The sequence below is a fragment of the Primulina tabacum genome, chromosome 1, assembly GCF_025594145.1.
Source record: "Primulina tabacum isolate GXHZ01 chromosome 1, ASM2559414v2, whole genome shotgun sequence".
NCBI classification, from domain to species: domain Eukaryota; kingdom Viridiplantae; phylum Streptophyta; class Magnoliopsida; order Lamiales; family Gesneriaceae; genus Primulina; species Primulina tabacum.
Genome location: NC_134550.1, coordinates 57,618,086 through 57,637,729, shown reverse-complemented (window position 1 = coordinate 57,637,729; position 19,644 = coordinate 57,618,086). Strand labels below are relative to the sequence as shown.

The window sequence follows — 19,644 nt, the reverse complement described above, 5'->3', positions numbered from 1 at the left end:
CCCTATAAATATGATCTCACAAACACATTCCATCACTCCAACTTTCTCTTCTTCTCTAAAAATTATTCATCATCAAATTTTTCGAAGAAAAAAGAAGATGGCTTTCTCAAGGATATTTTTAATTATTTTGGTTATCATACTCACGAGTCTTTTATTTATCGGAGAATATCCTCCTCGTGCGTTTTCTTTATTTTTACAAATACTTGTACTTGTTGTTTATCCGTTACTTTGTATTGCAATAATTATTAACTAATAAAATGCATCGTAATTTTTTTTAGTACCACCATGTCAAATTTAACAAAGCTCGAATTTGTTGCGCTCGACATCACGGGAAAGAATTATATGCCATGGACTCTAGATGTAGAAATGCATCTTGAGTCATTGGGTCTAAGCGAGACCATTAAAGAAAATGGCATATGCACGTCACAAGAAAAGGCAAGAGCCATGATATTTTTGCGTCGACATCTCGACGATGGATTGAAATGTGAATATCTGACTGAAAAAAAATCCCATGGCTTTGTGGAAGGGATTAAAAGAAAGATTCGAACATATAAGAGAAGTTATACTTCCGACCGCCCGGGATGAATGGAATACATTGAGATTCCAAGACTTTAAAAAAGTCAGTGATTACAATTCGGCGATGTATAGAATAATCTCGCAATTAAAATTTTGTGGACATGAGGTCACAGAATCTGAGATGCTTGAAAAAACATTTTCCACGTTTCATGCATCAAATATTACTCTACAACAACAATATAGAGTACGTGGATTCGCGAGATATTCTGAACTCATCGCCTGTCTTCTTGTGGCGGAAAAAAACAACGAGCTATTAATGAGAAATCATCAGTCCCGACCCACTGGATCAACAGCATTTCCAGAAGTAAATGCTGTAAGTAAAAATGAATTTAAACCTGGAAACCAAAATCAAATTCAAAGACAAGGTTTTGGTCGAGGTCGAGGTCGAGGTCGTGGACGTGGACGTGGACGTGGAATTGGCCGTGGTCGTGGTCAAGGCCGTGGTTTTGAAAATAATCGAGATAGTTATTTTTATAACTCATCTCAAAAGAACGTCCCAAACCATCCACAGAAAAGGCATCATGAGAATACAAGTGTTAATGAGAATCACTCAAAAAGATATGAAAGTTCTTGTTACAGATGTGGTACTCCAGGACATTGGTCCAAAGTTTGTCGAGCCCCTGAGCACCTTTGTAAACTTTATAAAGAATCATTAAAGGGGAAAGAAAAGGAGACCAACTTCACTGAACGCAGTGACCGTTTGAGTGATTCAACTCATTTTGATGCTGGTGATTTTATGAATGATTTCTCTGGAAATGATCAATATGTTGGTGGGATAGAAATGAACAATATTGATGCTGCAGATTTTCTCAACGATTTCTCTGAAAATGAACAATATAATGGTAGAATATAAATGTACAATAATCTATTTTTCATGTATTCATAGAATAATGTTTTATTGTATAATTATGATTTGTGTTATATTTAAATATATATTGCAAGTAATTTATTTCATTGCATATTTTTTTGAAGTTCAAATATGGAAAATGCTATGAGCAAAGCTGAAGTTTGCATACCCGATAGTGGTACAACGCACACTATCCTCCGAGATAAAAGATATTTCTTGGAACTAAAACCAACAAAAACAACGGTGAATACAATATCAGGTCCTGTAGACTTTTGATTAAAGGATGTGGTAAAGCACAATTTTTGTTACCTAATGGTACAAAATTTTTGATCAATGATGCTTTATATTCACCACAATCGAAAAGAAATTTGTTGAGTTTTAATGATATATATTCCCATGGGTATGATACTCAAACAATGAATGAAGGGAATGAGAAATATATGTGTCTTATCACATATAAATCAGGAAAGAAATATGTGATTGAAAAACTACCAATGCTCCCTACTGGATTGCATTATACACATATAAGTCCCATTGAATCAAACATGGTAGTTGATAATTCTTCGATATTAACCAATTGGCATGATCGATTGGGACATCCTGGTTCAACAATGATGCGAAGAATTATAGAAAATACACATGGTCATCCACTGAAAGACCAGAAGATCTTTCAGAATAATAAGTTTCAATGTAAAACATGTTCTCTTGGAAAACTTATTATAAGACCATCACCAGTCAAAATCCAAACTGAATCACCAATGTTTCTTGAACGTATTCAGGGTGATATTTGTGGACCAATCCATCCACCATGTGGACCATTCAGATACTTTATGGTATTGATTGATGCCTCCAGCAGATGGTCACATGTATGTTTATTATCAACTCGAAATGTTGCATTTGCAAGATTACTTGCTCAAATAATAAAATTGAGGAATCAATTTCCCGATTATACAATCAAGAAAATTAGACTTGATAATGCTGGTGAATTTACTTCCCAAACTTTCAATGATTATTGTATGTCTATGGGAATCATTGTTGAGCATCCTGTTGCTCATGTACATACACAGAATGGATTGGCTGAATCATTGATTAAACGTCTGCAAATGATTGCTAGACCAATGATTATGAAAACAAAGCTCCCTATTTCTATATGGGGACATGCAATTTTACACGCTGCTTCATTAATTCGCATCAGACCAAGTGCATATCATAAATACTCCCCATTGCAGCTTGCATTTGGTAAAGAACCAGACATTTCTCATCTGAGAATTTTTGGATGTATGGTGTATGTGCCTATTGCACCACCGCAACGAAAGAAAATGGGACCTCAAAGAAAGGTTGGAATTTATATCGGTTATGATAGTCCATCAATCATTCGATATCTTGAACCTCAGACAGGCGACGTGTTCACAGCACGTTTTGCTGATTGTCATTTTAATGAGGAAATCTTCCCAATGTTAGGGGGAGAACAGAAACATACCGAAAAAGAAATTACATGGTATGTATCATCATTGTTACATTTGGATCCAAGAACAAAACAATGTGAAAAAGATGTACAACAAATTGTACACTTGCAAAGAATAGCAAATCAAATACCAGATGCATTTGCAGACACAAAAGGGGTAACTAAATCATATATACATGCTGCAAATGCCCCTGCTCGAATTGAAATTCCAAAGAAACAAATGGAAGATACTCATGATGTCATTAAACGCCTGAAGCGTGGAAGGCCAGTCGGTTCCAAGGATAAAAATCCTCGAAAAAGAAAATTCATAGAGAAACACGATGATCACAAAATAAAGAATGACGTTTCTGAAGAAACACATGATGATCACAAAATAGAGAATGGTGTTCCTGAAGAAACACATGATGATGAAAATGTTCTGTCAGAACCACAAACTGACGAGAATCATGAAATCTCTATCAATTATATTAATACTGGAAAAATATGGAACCGAAAAGATATAGATGAAATTGATGATATATTTTCTTATAATGTGGCAATCGACATCATAAATGATAACGAAGATCATGAACCAAAATCTTTTGGTGAATGTAAAAATCGGCAGGATTGGATAAAATGGAAAGATGTCATCCAGGTTGAATTAAATTCGCTAAATAAACGTAATGTTTTTGGACCTATAGTCCTTACACCTGAAGGTGTAAAACCTGTTGGATACAAATGGGTTTTTATTCGAAAGCGAAATGAGAAAAATGAAATAGTAAGATATAAAGCTCGACTTGTTGCACAAGGTTTTTCTCAAAGGCCTGGAATTGATTATGAAGAAACGTATTCTCCTGTGATGGATGCAATTACGTTTCGGTATTTGATTAGCTTGGCGGTATCTGAAAATTTAGAAATGCGTCTTATGGATGTTGTTACAGCTTACTTATATGGATCACTTGATAGTAATATATATATGAAAATCTCTGAAGGATTTAAGATGCCTGAAGCACAAAGTTCAAAACCCAGGGAATGTTATTCTGTGAAATTACAAAGATCATTATATGGGTTAAAGCAATCAGGTCGAATGTGGTATAATCGACTAAGTGATCACTTGATGAAAAAGGGATATGTAAATAATTCAATATGCCCTTGTGTTTTCATTAAGAAAACAACATCCGGATGCGTAATTATTGCTGTATATGTTGATGATTTAAACATCATTGGAACGAATAAAGAAATTCAAGAAGTTGTGTCATACTTGAAGGAAGAATTTGAAATGAAGGATCTTGGAAAAACCAAGTATTGTCTGGGTTTACAAATTGAACAAAAAGAATGTGGAATGTTTGTTCACCAGACAAATTATACAGAGAAGATCCTTAAACGTTTTAATATGGATAAAGCAAATCCTTTAAGTACTCCAATGGTTGTTAGATCATTAAACATAGAAAAGGATCCATTCCGTCCATGTGAAGATGATGAAGATATTCTTGGTCCAGAAGTACCATATCTAAGTGCCATCGGTGCCCTTATGTACCTTACAAATTGTACAAGGCCTGATATATCTTTTGCCGTGAATCTGTTGGCAAGATTTAGCACATATCCAACAAAGAGACACTGTAACGGAATTAAACATATATTCCGTTATCTACGAGGAACGACAGACTTGGGACTTTTGTATTCAAAAGATGCTAATCCAAGTATAATTGGTTATGCTGATGCTGGATACTTATCTGATCCACACAAGGCACGTTCCCAAACTGGATATGTATTTACTCGTGGAGGCACTGCAATATCTTGGCGTTCTCAGAAACAAACGCTCGTAACAACTTCATCAAATCATGCCGAGATTATTGCACTACATGAAGCAAGTCGTGAATGTGTGTGGTTAAAATCAATGACCCAACATATCCAAATTTCATGCGGATTATCATCTGATGAGAAGCCTGTGATACTATATGAAGATAATGCTGCATGTGTTGCTCAAATGAAAGAAGGATACATAAAAAGCGACAGAACTAAACATATTCCTCCTAAGTTCTTCGCATTCACCAAGGAGCTTGAGAAGAATAAATGTATTGATGTTCGTCACATTCAATCAAGTGAAAATTCATCAGATATGTTCACAAAGGCGCTTCCTACGTCAATATTCAGATAACATATATATAATATTGGGATGCGCAATCTACGAAATTTGTGAAGAATTGTTCGTGTCAACATGAGGGGGAGTTTACGTGACTGCAGTCTTTTTTCCTTGCTATGGTTTTTATCCCAAATGGGTTTTTCCTAGTAAGGTTTTTAACGAGGCAGTATAAAAACACGTAATGAAGACAATCATTATGATCATCATCACAAGGGGGAGTGTTGAAAAATATATTTAAAATGTGAGTATTGAATATTTGAATGTTGAAAATAAGAGTTGTAAATATTGAAAATTAGTGTGTGATGATGTAGGTAATGATGTATTTTATTTTTGGATTATTTGTAAAGATTTCCTATAAATAGATCTCTCATTTGTGAAGAAAATCACAATTGAGTAGAGAGAAAAATATTATAAAATGTGTAGTTTGGTAAATTTTGAGAGTTTGAGATTTTTACTTTTTACCATAAATTTTTACTTTTTCACAACATCTTTAAATTTATTTTCATGAGAATACTTGTCTTAGATTCAGCCGAGAGAGAGGGAATAAAGCTGGGATAAATACCTCCCTGTTCCCTGTGAAACTAAAGACTTTTGTTGAAGCCTAAATATGGACGTGGCCTCAGTTTCTCCTAGACGCTACTTCTTTGAGGTAAGCTAAGGGCCGTGCTTATTACGAGGCCAATGAGTCCATTCACTCATGTTCATTTTTTTTTTGGCCCCAAAAATGTTAAAAAAAAACTTATTATATAAAAAAAATTGTTTTTTTAATTTATAAATATCAATAAAATATCAAATAAAAGCCTGTAAAATTCCTTTTTACCGCTCCACTCTTCTATTCCTTTGTCTTCTCCATCTTCTTCGACTCCAGCATCAGTTGCTAACCCTTGTAAGTGTATTAATGTTATGTACAATAATAATTTGACAATTTGTATTATAATGCTTTCTCACCTGAATCTTGCTACTTGAATAATTTGAGTTCTATTGATATATTGGATTTAGATTTGTAGTTTTATGATTTATTTCGCGCAATCTTATTCTCTTTTGGGTATCTTTCTTTATTTCGAGTTAAGTTCTTGGAAGATTCGAACTTGTGGTAACGGTATGTTTGGGAAATTTAATACCAAATTTTTGATGAGGTTTTTGTCTTTTTATTGTGTTTTCTTCTTTTCTTTTTTTTTTTTGTGCCCAAAGCTGAAATGTTAGGTCTTGGTAGATTTGATCTTAATCAAAAGAGTTTGTTGGAGCATGTATCAATTTGCAGTTTTGCAACATGTGCCCGCTGAAATTTGAGGAATGACCTCCTCATAAATCCACTTTTGAAGTCTTAATTTTCTGTTTTAAAACCAACAACTTTCTAATTTTTTCCCAGCAATTTAGTGGACCTTACTAATTAGTATTTGAGTTTCAAATGACTCAAGAGAAGGAAACCAATATTTAGTGGACCTTACTATTTAACACGAAATAATTGAATAAAATGTTCTTTTTGAGCAAGCATTAATTTTTTAAACAATTATAATTAAAGATTTAGTTCCGAGCGGAATCTAGATAATTCACATAAATATATTTCTGTTTTTCTTTGTTGACTTTCATTTTTGTGGTCTAAATTAGAAATTTAAGTTTCTTCCTTTTGTATTGTTTCTGCAATTATCATTGGATAAAAAGAAGAAAAAAACCTGCTTCAAGGGAGATTGCTCCTATAGTTGTATCTAATCATGTATCATATATTCACCCGATTTTATTTTTCTATGAATTATTTCCGACCATAATATCCTCCGAATCACATGATTCCATGCCTTTTGTTGGAACCAACATAAATGCGATGCAGGTAATCTTAAGTTCCCAGACAACCAGTGTGGAGTTTTTTTCCTTTTAGTTACAGTTTTCAATGGCCTTATTTGGTCTTCTTGAAGGCTGGGAAGCTTGGTGATGGGAGTTAGAATTTTTTAGATCAAAATTTTATAATCAACTGCATTTTATAATCAAATATTGTTCATTTAATTATTTTTTTGAATTCTTAGGTTAATCATGCCTCCTAAGTACATGTCTGGGTCTCAAAAAAGAAAAAGAAAGCTAAAAATCGAAGAAATGATTCAAAGTCAAGCTGGAGATATCAACAAGTACTTTGTTTCAAACAAAAACATAGTTGCAGAGGTTGAAAACACGGTTGATAATGCAATTAGCAGAGAACAAGATAATGAATTGGATGAGAATGAGATTGATACTAAAAAAGTCTTTGAGTCTGTCGATGTGGATGTATTCAATGATCATGAGAAAGATGAAGAGTTTGTTCAATATGAGAACTTGAATCAGGAAACTTGGTATGATCATCCGGCAAAGTGGGACAACATTGATCAAAAAGTTAGAAACTTTTTAGTAGAAAGAGGTCCGAATAGAGATGTCATAAATGTGTTTCCTAAAGATAACGGCAACAGACATTTCAATGTGTCACATTATAAGAGAATTTTGACAAACAGAGAGGAAAGTGATAGAATATGGCTATTATATTCAGTTTCTTGTAACAAGATTTTTTGTTTTTGCTGTAAGTTATTCAAGAAGCAATTAACCAAAACTGGATATGGTCAGTTAGCTAATGAAAGATACAATGATTGGCATAATTTGACTCGATGTCTTGCAAATCATGAAGCGAGTAAGGAGCATATGGAGTGTATGATGAATTAGCTTGAATTGGAAAGAAGATTGAAGACAAATAAAGTGATTGATGCAGGAGTACAAGTACAAATTAATAAAGAAAGAGAGCATTGGAAACAAGTGTTACAGAGGATAATCACAGTTGTTCAACGATTGGCGAAAAACAACTTAGCATTTCGAGAAAGTTGTGAAAAACTTTATGTTGAAAACAATTGTTTGTTTCTACAAATGATTGAAATGATTGCAGAGTTTGATCCAATAATGAAATAGCACCTCCGACGGATTAAAGACCATGAGACTTATACTACATATCTTGGTTGCAGAATTCAAAATGAGTTGATACAGATGTTGGCAAGCGAGGTAGGAAAAACAATACTTGCAAAGGTAAAACAATCAAAATATTTTTCAATCATATTAGATTGTACCCCTGATATCAGTCACAAAGAGCAAATGTCCATTGTCATACGATGTTTAAATGATTCAAAAAGTTTCACAAAAATTGAAGAATATTGGGTGCAATTTTTAGATGTTGATGATACTTCGTGACTTGGGCTTTTTATGCATCTTAAAAATGCTTTAGTCAATCTTGAGCTTGATATTGATGATATTAAAGGTCAAGGATATGATAATGGATCTAATATGAAAGGTGTACAAAAAAGGTTACTTGAAATGAATCTCAGAGATTTTTATACTCCTTGTGGTTGTTGATAAGCACGAATTATATAGCATTTTAAGGATTTTATTTTTTCGTATTCGTGCTTATCTGGCATTTTTTATTCCGAGTTTTGCGCTTATTTCGTCTCATTATGGCTATTTGCAGGTTTGACCAAAAGAGGGTGAAAACCAAAGAAATGAAAGAAAAGTCAAGCCTCGCAACGCCTCATCAGAAATACCCGGAAAAATAGGAGAGAACACAAAACAATTAGGGAACAAAGACCTATACACGGACCCCGGAGACGGGTCCGTGTCACTCAACCATGAAAGAAGAATTCGGCCGAAGAAGCACGGACCAAGACACGGACCCCGGAGACAGGTCCGTGCCATTTAATTGCCGAGACACAACTTACAGAGTCTACACGGACCTGGCCACGGACCCCTGCACGGGGTACGTGTCCCTCATCATTCGAAAGAAGAAAAATCCAGTATGTACACGGATCCCAAGACGGACCTCTACACGGGGTCGTGTCCAGTGTTCCGGAAGAAATATGGGGCAAAGTTTACACGGACCCTTTCCCTGATGCAAGCACGGGGTCCGTGTACGCAATATCAGATCGAGATCTTGGCGAAGATTTGCTCGTGATTTGGAGAGGAATAAAAGAGGAAAACCTGGACATTAATTAGGTTGTTGAATTTTCTGGAAAACGGCCGACTTGGAGAGAAAAATAGGCGCACGCTTTGAGACTCTTGAAGACGGCGACGACTTGGAGAAACGAGAGGAAAAACATTGCACATCCGTGCACCGTCATTGAGATTTTTCTTCTCTTTTATTTTCTTATTTTCAGACATGAATTCAAACATTAAATTTGATTTTAGTTTTGAATTTATGGAGTAGTTTCTCTTGTGATCGGGACCACGATAGGGGCAAACGACTGATTTTGTTTATTCGTTGGATTGTTTGATTCATAAAATTATTTTATGTTATTGATTAATGTTTGCGTATTTTTCGTGCTTTTAATTTGGCCAATTATTTGCATGTTTGTCGTTCGATCTTGACTCGAAAGAGAATAGATTGAATTTAGCTTCAAAAATATTAATCAACACACGGTTAAACCGACTAGAAAGAGTATTCGGTTTCAGTGTGCGATTTTAGGCGACAGCTGTAATTCTATCGTTGATGCATGCGTTTTTGTTTAATTAAATTCAATTAGAAATAATTGGACTGTTAAATGAAAATAGGATTATAAATTCTAGAAATAGATTTATAATCAATTTGGAGGATTGCATCGTGACTGCGAATAATTGCTAGTTGAATAATTCCAGTGCTTGAATTTAATCAGAGTTTGTTACCGTCGTGTGTTCCCGGTTATTCTATTTAAATTTGAAAATCTCACGTTCCAAGCTTCTCTGATATTTGATTTAGTCATTAAATTAGCATAAATTAGTTTAAAAATTCACTTAGTTGAAATAATAATCAAATCGCTCGTTATTGTTTGCCTAGATTAAATAAAATAATTGAATCTTAGTAATTAAATAATAGTCTCTGTGGGATCGATACTTGGACTGTTCGTCCATTTACTATAACTTGACCTAGTCCGCTTGCTAGAATTAATCCCAACCGAATTCGTCGGTCAAGTTTTTGGCACCGTTGCCGGGGACTATTTATTTGATATTAGGATAAATTATTTGTTTGAGACTAGGCTTTTATTCTTAACTTTAAATTTTTCATTCTTTCTTTAGCATTTCGGTTAACTTTATTTCAGCTTTTATACTCTTTTGGAGCTTAAATCGTGCACCTAAATTTTTGATTTCAGGAGTCGACTTGTGTTATATGAGCCGTGCTCAAGACGTCGAAGATCTAGTGCCACTTGATCTAGAGATTGAAAGCACTCTCCTCAGCATCCGTAGAAATAGAAGAAACAACAACTTGTCTTTTGAATCTGAAGCAGAATCTGAAATAGACCGTAAACCAGAAGTTACAGAAATGGCCGGAGAAGAAGATAATCGTACGTTGATGGAGCTTCATCGACCAGCATTTGAAGGTTATGGGTCTAGTATCATCCGCCCTACGATTCAGGCGAATACATTCGAACTTAAGCCAGGCATCATCCAGATGATTCAACTCCAAGTCAAATTTGGGGGATCACCGTCTGAAGACCCTAATGCACATCTGGAGAACTTTCTATCAATTTGTGACACAATCAAGTGCAATGGGGTGAGTACTGATGCCATTCGACTCAGATTATTTCCATTTTCCCTACAAGGAGAGGCTATGGAGTGGCTTCGAGACCTTCCAGCTGGTTCTATCACGACATGGGATGGATTGGTCGAGTTCTTTATGCACAGGTATTTTCCCCCAACCAAGATTACACAGTTGAGAAATGAAATTACATCACTTAGACAGAGAGATGGGGAATCACTGAATTCAGCATGGGCGAGGTTCAAGAAGATGTTGAGGATGTGCCCGAGACATGGCTTTTCAATAGGCCAACAGGTTGAGACATTCTATTATGGTGTGGATCCTTCTGTGAGATCTATGCTCGATGCGGCAGCAAACGGAAGCTTGTACAGGAAAACGCCAACCGCAGCGCTCGAAATCATATCTAATATGGCAGAGAGCAATGTGGGTTGGCAAGACAACAGCAGAGAGAAGAAATTCGGATTTCTAGAGATGGACGCTTTGACAGCGATCACATCGAAGCTTGACGGGTTGACACATCAGATGGCACAGTTACAGGCAAATAAATCAATACCAGCCAAACCGGTGCATCATATTCAGGGAAGTGTTAAGACAGTTGGTGGATCATCTAGTGACATGCCCTTCATACCAGATATGTCTTGTGAGGGGATACAGTGTTTTGGACGGGACTCAGTGAATTATGTGGGAAACCAAGGTCGTCCACAATATAATCCATACAGTTTCTCATATAATCCGGGCTGGAGGAATCATCCGAATTTTGGGTGGAGGCAACGAGAAAACTCTGTCGAGCAACTACAATTTAATCCTCCGCAGCATTCCACACAACAAAAACCTCCTCAACAACCACCAAAACCTCCACAAGGTGCGGGACCTTCTATGCCACCTGGTTTCAAGCCACAGGATAGCAAGTCAAATCTTGAGGATATGCTTGCCAAGTACATAGCTGGGAATGAGATAAGATGGCAAAACCATGATGCCATGATGCAAAGAGTGGAGACGCAACTAGGGCAGTTAGCGACACAAATGGCTACACGAGCTCCGGGTACACTACCTAGTGACACGGAAAAGAATCCAAAAGATGTCAATGCAGTCACGGTGACGTCTCCCATGAAACAGGAAGTGATCGATGTTGAAGGAGATGAGAAGAAGAAAATATCCAAGCAAGAGTCCAATGACACAAGGGAGAAAGGTAAGTCTCTAAACTCAAACCCCAATATTGATATTAAGTCACTCCCATTTCCACAAAGAGCAAAGCAACTGCAACTGGATACCCAATTTTCAAAATTTCTTGAGATTTTCAAAAAGATGCACATAAATATCCCATTTGCAGAGGCTTTAGCTCAAATGCCCTCGTATGCTAAATTTCTTAAGGAGATTTTATCAAACAAAAGGAAATTGGTGGACTTTGAGACAGTTAAGCTTTCGGAGGAATGTTCTGCAATCTTACAAAATAAACTACCTCCGAAGCTTAAAGACCCAGGTAGCTTCTCTATCCCTTGTACCATAGGAACTTCATTTTTCAGAAAAGCTCTATGTGACCTAGGTGCAAGCATTAATTTAATGCCATACTCTTGTTTTGAGAAGTTAGAGATAGGTGAGGTGAAATCAACTACAATTTCCCTACAGTTAGCTGATAGATCAATTAAATATCCTAGGAGAATTGTAGAGGATGTGTTGGTAAAAGTCGATAAGTTTATCTTTCCGGTGGATTTCGTTGTGCTAGACATGGAGGAGGATCAGGAGATCCCTTTTATTTTAGGGAGACCATTCTTAGCCACCGGGAAAGCTTTGATAGATGTGCAAAAGGGCGAGCTAATCTTGAGGTTTAATGAAGAGAGTGTCATATTCAATGTTTTTCAGTCCATCAAATATCCTAATGATACTTCTGATTGTTTTCGAATTGATGCTACTGATGAGTTTGTTGAGTGTGATTTACAGGGAATGATAGGTGAGGACCCTTTGGAGATTTGCTTAACTCATTCATCGCCACAAGAATTGGGAAATCAAGAGCTTGATGAATGTATCTCCTATTTGGACGCAGGCAGACCACTGTCGAAAATGGTAAACTCTAGGATTGGGGAACTTGGGCATGTCCCAAGACCTTTAAAATCATCCATCGAAGAAGCCCCGATCCTAGAGATGAAACCTCTTCCTTCGCACTTAAAATACCTGTTTTTGCTTGATAATGATAAACTTCTAGTTATTGTTTCATCTACTTTGACAGGTAAGGAGGAAGAAAAGCTGTTGCGAGTGCTGAGAGACAGCATCAAAGCCATCGGCTGGAGCATCGCAGACATTAAGGGGATCAGCTCTTCTATGTGTATGCACAAGATTCTGATGGAGGTCGATCACAAGACGTCTACTCAACCCCAAAGACGTCTAAACCCAGCCATGCAAGAGGTGGTGAAGAAAGAGGTGATCAAGCTACTGGACGCAGGTATTATCTACCCGATTTCTGATAGTAGGTGGGTCAGTCCAGTACAAGTTGTTCCAAAGAAAGGTGGGATCACTGTTGTAAAAAATGATAATAATGAGTTAATTCCCACGAGAACTGTTACAGGGTGGCGTGTTTGCATCGACTATAGAAAACTTAACGACGCCACCCGTAAAGATCATTTCCCCCTCCCGTTTATTGATCAAATGTTGGAAAGGCTAGCTGGCCATTCTTTTTATTGTTTTCTGGATGGTTATTCTGGTTATATGCAAATTCCCATTGACCCGAAGATCAGGAGAAAACAACTTTTACTTGTCCTTATGGGACATTTGCATATAAACGAATGCCATTCGGTCTATGTAATGCACCAGCGACTTTCCAACGATGCATGTTGGCAATTTTTCATGATATGATTGAGGATTTCATTGAGATATTCGTGGATGATTTTTCTGTATTTGGCTCCTCGTTTGATACTTGTTTAATTAACATGTCTAAGGTTTTGGAGAGATGTGAGGAGTCGAACTTGGTCTTAAATTGGGAAAAATGTCATTTTATGGTGAGAGAGGGAATAGTGTTGGGGCATAAAATTTCTGAAAATGGGATTGAGGTTGATAAGACAAAAATTGAAGTGATTGAGAAACTCCCAGCCCCAACCAACATTAGAGGAGTGCATAGTTTTCTTGGGCATGCGGGATTCTACAGACGGTTTATAAAAGATTTTTCTAGCATTGCCAAGCCTATGACCAATTTACTGATAAAATATGTGCCTTTTGATTTTTCTGCTGAGTGTGTACAGGCATTTCAGATCTTGAAAGAGAAATTGATCACAGCACCTGTGATGATAGCACCTTACTGGGGGTCGCCATATGAGGTGATGTGTGATGCAAGCGACACAGCGTTAGGAGCAGTGTTGGGACAAAAGAGAGAAAAATGCATCCATGTCATCTACTACGCTAGCATGACACTATCAGCTGCCCAACTGAACTATGCCACTACAGAAAAAGAGCTCCTAGCCGTGGTGTTTGCTTTGGACAAGTTTCGTTCATATTTGATAGGGAGCAAATTTGTCGTGCACACCGACCATTCAGCATTGAAATATCTGATGTCCAAGAATGATGCAAAACCAAGACTAATTCGCTGGATTCTTCTGTTGCAGGAATTTGACTTGGAAATAATCGATAGGAAGAGCACAGAGAATCAAGTTGCAGACCATCTTTCTCGTTTGGAAAACCCGATTCAAAGCAATGACATTATTCGAGATAATTTTCCAGATGAGCAACTCTTTGAGATCACCAATTTACCGTGGTATGCTGATTTTGTTAACTATATTTCAAGTAAGTTCATTCCTCCCCACTTTACTTACCAGCAAAAGAAGAAATTTTTCTCCGATTTGAAATATTATTTGTGGGAGGATCCTTATTTGTTTAGAGTATTTGCAGACGGTATAATCCGTAGATGTGTATCCCAGGAAGAGGTAAGTGAAATTTTGTTTCATTGTCATGCTGGTCCGGCTGGAGGCCACTTTGGGGCAACTAGAACTGCATCCAAAGTCCTCAAGTCCTGTTTTTATTGGCCTACTCTTTTTAAGGATGCACATGAATATGTCACAAAATGTTCAAACTGTCAGCGCACAGGTAATATCTCCAAGAGACATGAATTACCTCTCAATAATATTCTTGTATGTGAATTATTCGATGTGTGGGGTATATATTTTATGGGTCCTTTCCCGATCTCTTTTGGGAACAAGTATATTTTGGTAGCCGTTGATTATGTGTCTAAGTGAGTGGAGGCACTTGCATGAAAGACTAATGACTCTAAGGTGGTTGTTCAATTTCTAAAGAAAAATATTTTTTCACGTTTTGGAACACCTAGAGCCATTATTAGCGATGGGGGTACTCATTTTTGCAATCGTCAATTCGACAGTCTGTTGGCAAAGTATGGGGTCCGACATAAGGTGGCTACACCTTACCATCCTCATACTAGTGGCCAAGTCGAGGTATCAAATCGAGAGATTAAACGCATTCTTGAGAAGACTGTCGGTGCTTCAAGGAAAGAATGGTCTAGCAAACTTGACTATGCACTTTGGGCTTATCGCACTGCTTTTAAAACCCTCATTGGCATGTCTCCTTTTAAATTGTTGTATGGGAAATCATGCCACCTCCCTCTTGAACTTGAGCACAAGGCTTATTAGGCTACTAAATTTTTAAATTTTGATACTAAAACCACAGGTGACAACAGAGTTCTGCAGCTGAATGAATTGGACGAGTTTAGGTTGGAGGCCTACGAGAATGCCAAGCTTTACAAAGAGAAAACCAAACGCTGGCATGATCAGAACATCGTCCATCGAGAATTTGTGGTAGGACAACTGGTCCTGCTATATAATTCTCGTCTGAAATTGATGCCAGGTAAGTTGCGTTCACGGTGGTCAGGACCATACACTATCACACAAGTTTTTCCCTACGGAACAGTGGAGATCACTATTGCAACAACTGGAGCTTTCAAAGTAAATGGGCATAGGCTGAAAGTTTATCATGGTGGTGCCATACCCGATGAGCCGACCACAGTGGATCTACAGGATCCAAACTAAATCAAGGGAGTACAGTCAGGCTATCGACTCTAAATTTAGCGCTTGCTGGGAGGCAACCCAGTGTTTAGTTTTATTTTTTCTTTCATATTTTATTTCAGTTTTCCTTCTTTTTATTTCATGAATATCTCATTGGTTAACCTCAGTGAATGGTGGTGCAGGTAATTTTATACTGGCGGTGGAATGTCTCAAGCGTGGGAGAATTTATCAGGGCGATCGGTTTCAAAACCTCAAATTGACCAGGGAAGTTTCTGTACAATTCTTGCGTCTTGTGTGCTTTATTGAGTGTCAAATTTGATCTTTAGATTTATAGAATTGTACATGCATGACATCACATTTGGGTTTGGTTCGTATATTTTTCAAAAAAAAAAAAACACCAAAAAAGAAGGGTGAAAATTTCGTTTTCTGATACCGAGGCTACCCGGACCCCTACACGGGGTCCGTGTGCTTAACCTTCAAAAATGCCAAACTCCCGAGTCTGCACGGATGCTACCACGGACCCCTGCACGGGGTCCGTGTCTTTCACTTCTCAGAATTTCTCAAATCCCGAGGGTGCACGGACCTATACACGGACCCCAGCACGGGGTCTGGGGTCCGTGTCGCTTATTTTCGCGACCTCCCAGAACAAAATCGCGATTCTTCCTCCCCAAACCCATAAATCCCTAAAATCTCTTCCACTTCCATCTCCACCACCCACCCCTCACGCCGCCGCACCACCGCCGTCCTCGCGCCTCTCCCGTCGCCATCTCTTACACCACCACCTACTCTAGCATCCTCTTGAGCAACACACCACTCCACTTCCACAACCTCTCCCGTCGCCGCCTCCACCCGAAAAACACCAAACACCGCCGCCACTCGCCACCTCCTCCCGTCGCCGACCACCGCTGGACCACACCACTTCACCGTGCTTTCATCATCATCTTCGAGTTTATGGTAAGAGTGGCTACCCCTTTTCTCAAATTGGCGATTATCAGTGTTGGGAATTTTATGCTACTGTAGAAGAGATAAATTTATTGCGAATTGGTTCGATTAATGCTTGGGTTTCGTTCGTCGTGTGTTGGTTTGTTGGATCTAGTTTGTCTGAGGCCTGTCATATCGTCATTGTGGATTAGTTGGGATTGAATTGTGATAGGAGATTATTGTCCGTCGACTGGGGGTGTTGTTTTCCTTGCGTTAGTGTTGCCTTGTGTATTAATTTGGTTGCTCGGGATCAATTGAATTGTGTTTCTATGTTGGGATTGCTGTGCCTCTTTGATTGCCTCTGTGAGTCTAGCCGTTTACATCATCATGCCTCCTCGTCGCCTAACCAGTAAGCGGGCACGAAGCGGTGCCTCCTCATCATCTAGACACACCAGCGTCGAGTTTGACTCCTCTAGATTCACCTCCATCCAGAATTCTGAATGGTTACTCGGCCTTTCACGGGAACGCCGTAATTGTTGAGCGCTCTATACATCCTAGGATTGACGTCGAGGTGCCACTCCGAGCCGAGTTCGATAAATTTGGTTGGGGATCACTTTTGGACATCACCGGTCCCTACTTTCCCGAGTTGGTATGGCAATTCTATGCCAATTTCGAAGACAAGAATATCACTGGGTTGCAACGGGTCCGCACTTTCGTCAAGGGGGTGCTCATCGAGTTTGATACCGCAACTCTAGCCAATCTGTTGAATGTGCCAAATGAGGGCCCTACGGTGAGTCACAATCAGCTCGATATGATCTTCTCAGACATCATTTTTCGAATCCCCGAGGCCCGACGTCATCTGGACTACTTCACTACTCCGACCGGTTCTCGCTCGAGCGTCCTTCCCACTTCCCTCCCGTTGCTTGATCGCCTTATCTGTTATTTCACGGGAGCTAACATTTTACCGAGCAAGGCGGGGAACAACGAGGTCCGGATTATGGACTTGTACATTATTGATAAGATGCTGAATGTATTGGGGGCTATACCTGCGATTCCGGTGGCTTCGATTATCCTCACCCATATGCGCTCTGTCGCACATATTGACCCCACCAAGAACAAGCGGCCATATGCTCCTTTTCCGATCATCATCTCCCGGATTTTAGCAGCACACGGCGTCAATCTCAATGGCGAGACATTCCTCTTCCCCACCTCTACACAGATGCTCACACCCCAGGCCATGCAAGGGCATGTACTTCATCTTCCGCCGGGGTACTTGGTATCGTAACCCTACGAGTCGCCATATCACTCCTCACCCCCGCGACCCGCCGGTGCCCCCACTGCCATCGATGACCGAGCTTGGGACGCTCGTGCAGAGGAAGAAGCAGCTCTCGATGATCGCGCTGGCCCTCAGGCAGATATGCCCCCGCGACAGCGTGCCCCCAGAGGTATATGACATGTTTTCTCGTCTATGTTTGACTGCATGGACGACATACGCACCCGCTTGGCCCGACTCGAGCAACAGTCCCCCGACGCTTATGCACCACCATGGGACAGATCTACACTAGATGCCTTAGATGACTTAGAGCTGGGGTCAGACGATGGGGAGTATCTTTATTTTAGACTATGTGGAGGATTGTATTCATTTTGTTTAACTTCGAAATTTCGTTCGTTGTTATTGATGTTTTGGGACATGCTATTTATGTTTATTATCTTTTGGACTTTATTGGAGCGCTTGCGTGTTTTTGTATATTACATTTTACGGTTTTTGGTGTATTCGATGTCATTCTTTCAGGATTTGCTGATTTCCACCTCTTTCCACCACGTACTCGACATTTTACCAGGGAAGTGTTTTTGTTTTCACATTCTTGATAGTTCTTTTTATATCCTTTTACACTGAGGGAAGTGTCGTGATCAAAGTGTGGGGGTGGGTCAGTCTTGTTTCACATCGTTGCACAACACTTAACAACACTTTTCAAGTAGGATGGAACTATTTTTAGACTAAGAACTCTTGTTTCACTTGATGATCGGATTAATTTGTTAGATTTTGGATCACCCGGGAAATAGTTTCACCCCTAGTAATTGAATGAGAGTAGTCGTAGTTTCAAGGAAAGAGTCAAACATGAACCAGTTCTGTGTCAACATTTTGTTCAATGCACGTGGTCAAACTTTTACTTATTGATAATGAATTGGTGAAATGTGAACTTAAAAAAAAAAGAAGAGAGAAATCGAACAACGATCCCTAGAACTTGTCTGATTAGCCCTCGAAGCGAAAATACGAACGATGGTGACGTAGGGATGATTTAGGCAATCTTTGAAACGTTTGAGCCTTTCAAGCCTGACCGATACATCATTTATTGTCTCTAGTAACCCTTTTTGAGCCTGTAAAAATCGAATGGTGTGTGTCAATGACACACAATTAGCCCCCATTCGTACTTTATTCAATGTCCCGCATCAACTACCTGAATCTTAGCCTATACACTTTTTTCTACCTACATGTGAGAGGAATAAACCTCCTGTTGAAAAAATTATGTGTGAAGGAGTCGATGAATCTTTATTCATGAAAAAAAAATGCGTGGGTGAAAGTTGATGGACAATGAGAAAGAAAAGGAGACGATAGAGCTCTGAAAACGATGAAAATACAGTAATTGGTGATAAGTCAAAAGTTGGATGACTGTGCTGCATGATTATATTTTTATTCTCTCTCACTTTTGATTTCCATACCTTCTATTGTAACCGTGAACCGTGGTCTTACGTTATAAGCTTGAAAAGACCTATTAACCAAGTCATCGTCGTTCAACATTTAGTCGAGAGGGGTATGAAAGTCAAGCATATGGGGCGTCTCGATAACAAATGAAAATAAGTGATCATGAAACCAAGTAGCTGGAGATGAGTACGAGTCTGACCTGCACACTACACACATCTTGTTCTGTTGATCCTTACTGGGTAAACTGTTTGAATCTTAAAATTGCAACGAAAACGAATCTTGTGATATGCAAAGCGTGATCTTTTGACCGGGGGTGAAAGAGTTTGACATATTGAGAAGTTTTGATTGTGGTACTTGAGTTATGAATCTGAAATATTCTCATCTTTATTTTTGTCTGATTTGTTCGAGGATGAACAAAGATTAAGTGTGGGGGAGTTGATAAGCACGAATTATATAGCATTTTAGGGATTTTATTTTTTCGTATTCGTGCTTATCTGACATTTTTT

General features: G+C 38.5%; 3 protein-coding genes across 3 annotated transcripts; all 3 read left to right on the top strand.

Moving 5' to 3' along the window:
• The first annotated feature begins 6,895 nt into the window (after positions 1-6,895).
• Positions 6,896-8,564, top strand: LOC142514476 (uncharacterized). Its single transcript, XM_075619766.1, has 4 exons — positions 6,896-6,933; positions 7,029-7,675; positions 8,240-8,318; positions 8,480-8,564. The coding sequence occupies exons 1-4, from the start codon at positions 6,896-6,898 to the stop codon at positions 8,562-8,564; spliced, it is 849 nt and encodes a 282-aa protein (XP_075475881.1).
• Positions 8,565-9,124: 560 nt separating this feature from the next.
• Positions 9,125-15,603, top strand: LOC142553848 (uncharacterized). Its single transcript, XM_075664365.1, is given in 2 exon segments — positions 9,125-13,232; positions 13,235-15,603. Coding segments are annotated over 2 exon segments (4,584 nt in total). The 5' UTR covers positions 9,125-10,147; the 3' UTR covers positions 14,734-15,603.
• Positions 14,759-15,537, top strand: LOC142514460 (uncharacterized). Its single transcript, XM_075619765.1, has 3 exons — positions 14,759-14,769; positions 14,874-15,067; positions 15,179-15,537. The coding sequence occupies exons 1-3, from the start codon at positions 14,759-14,761 to the stop codon at positions 15,535-15,537; spliced, it is 564 nt and encodes a 187-aa protein (XP_075475880.1).
• Positions 15,604-19,644: the final 4,041 nt, after the last annotated feature.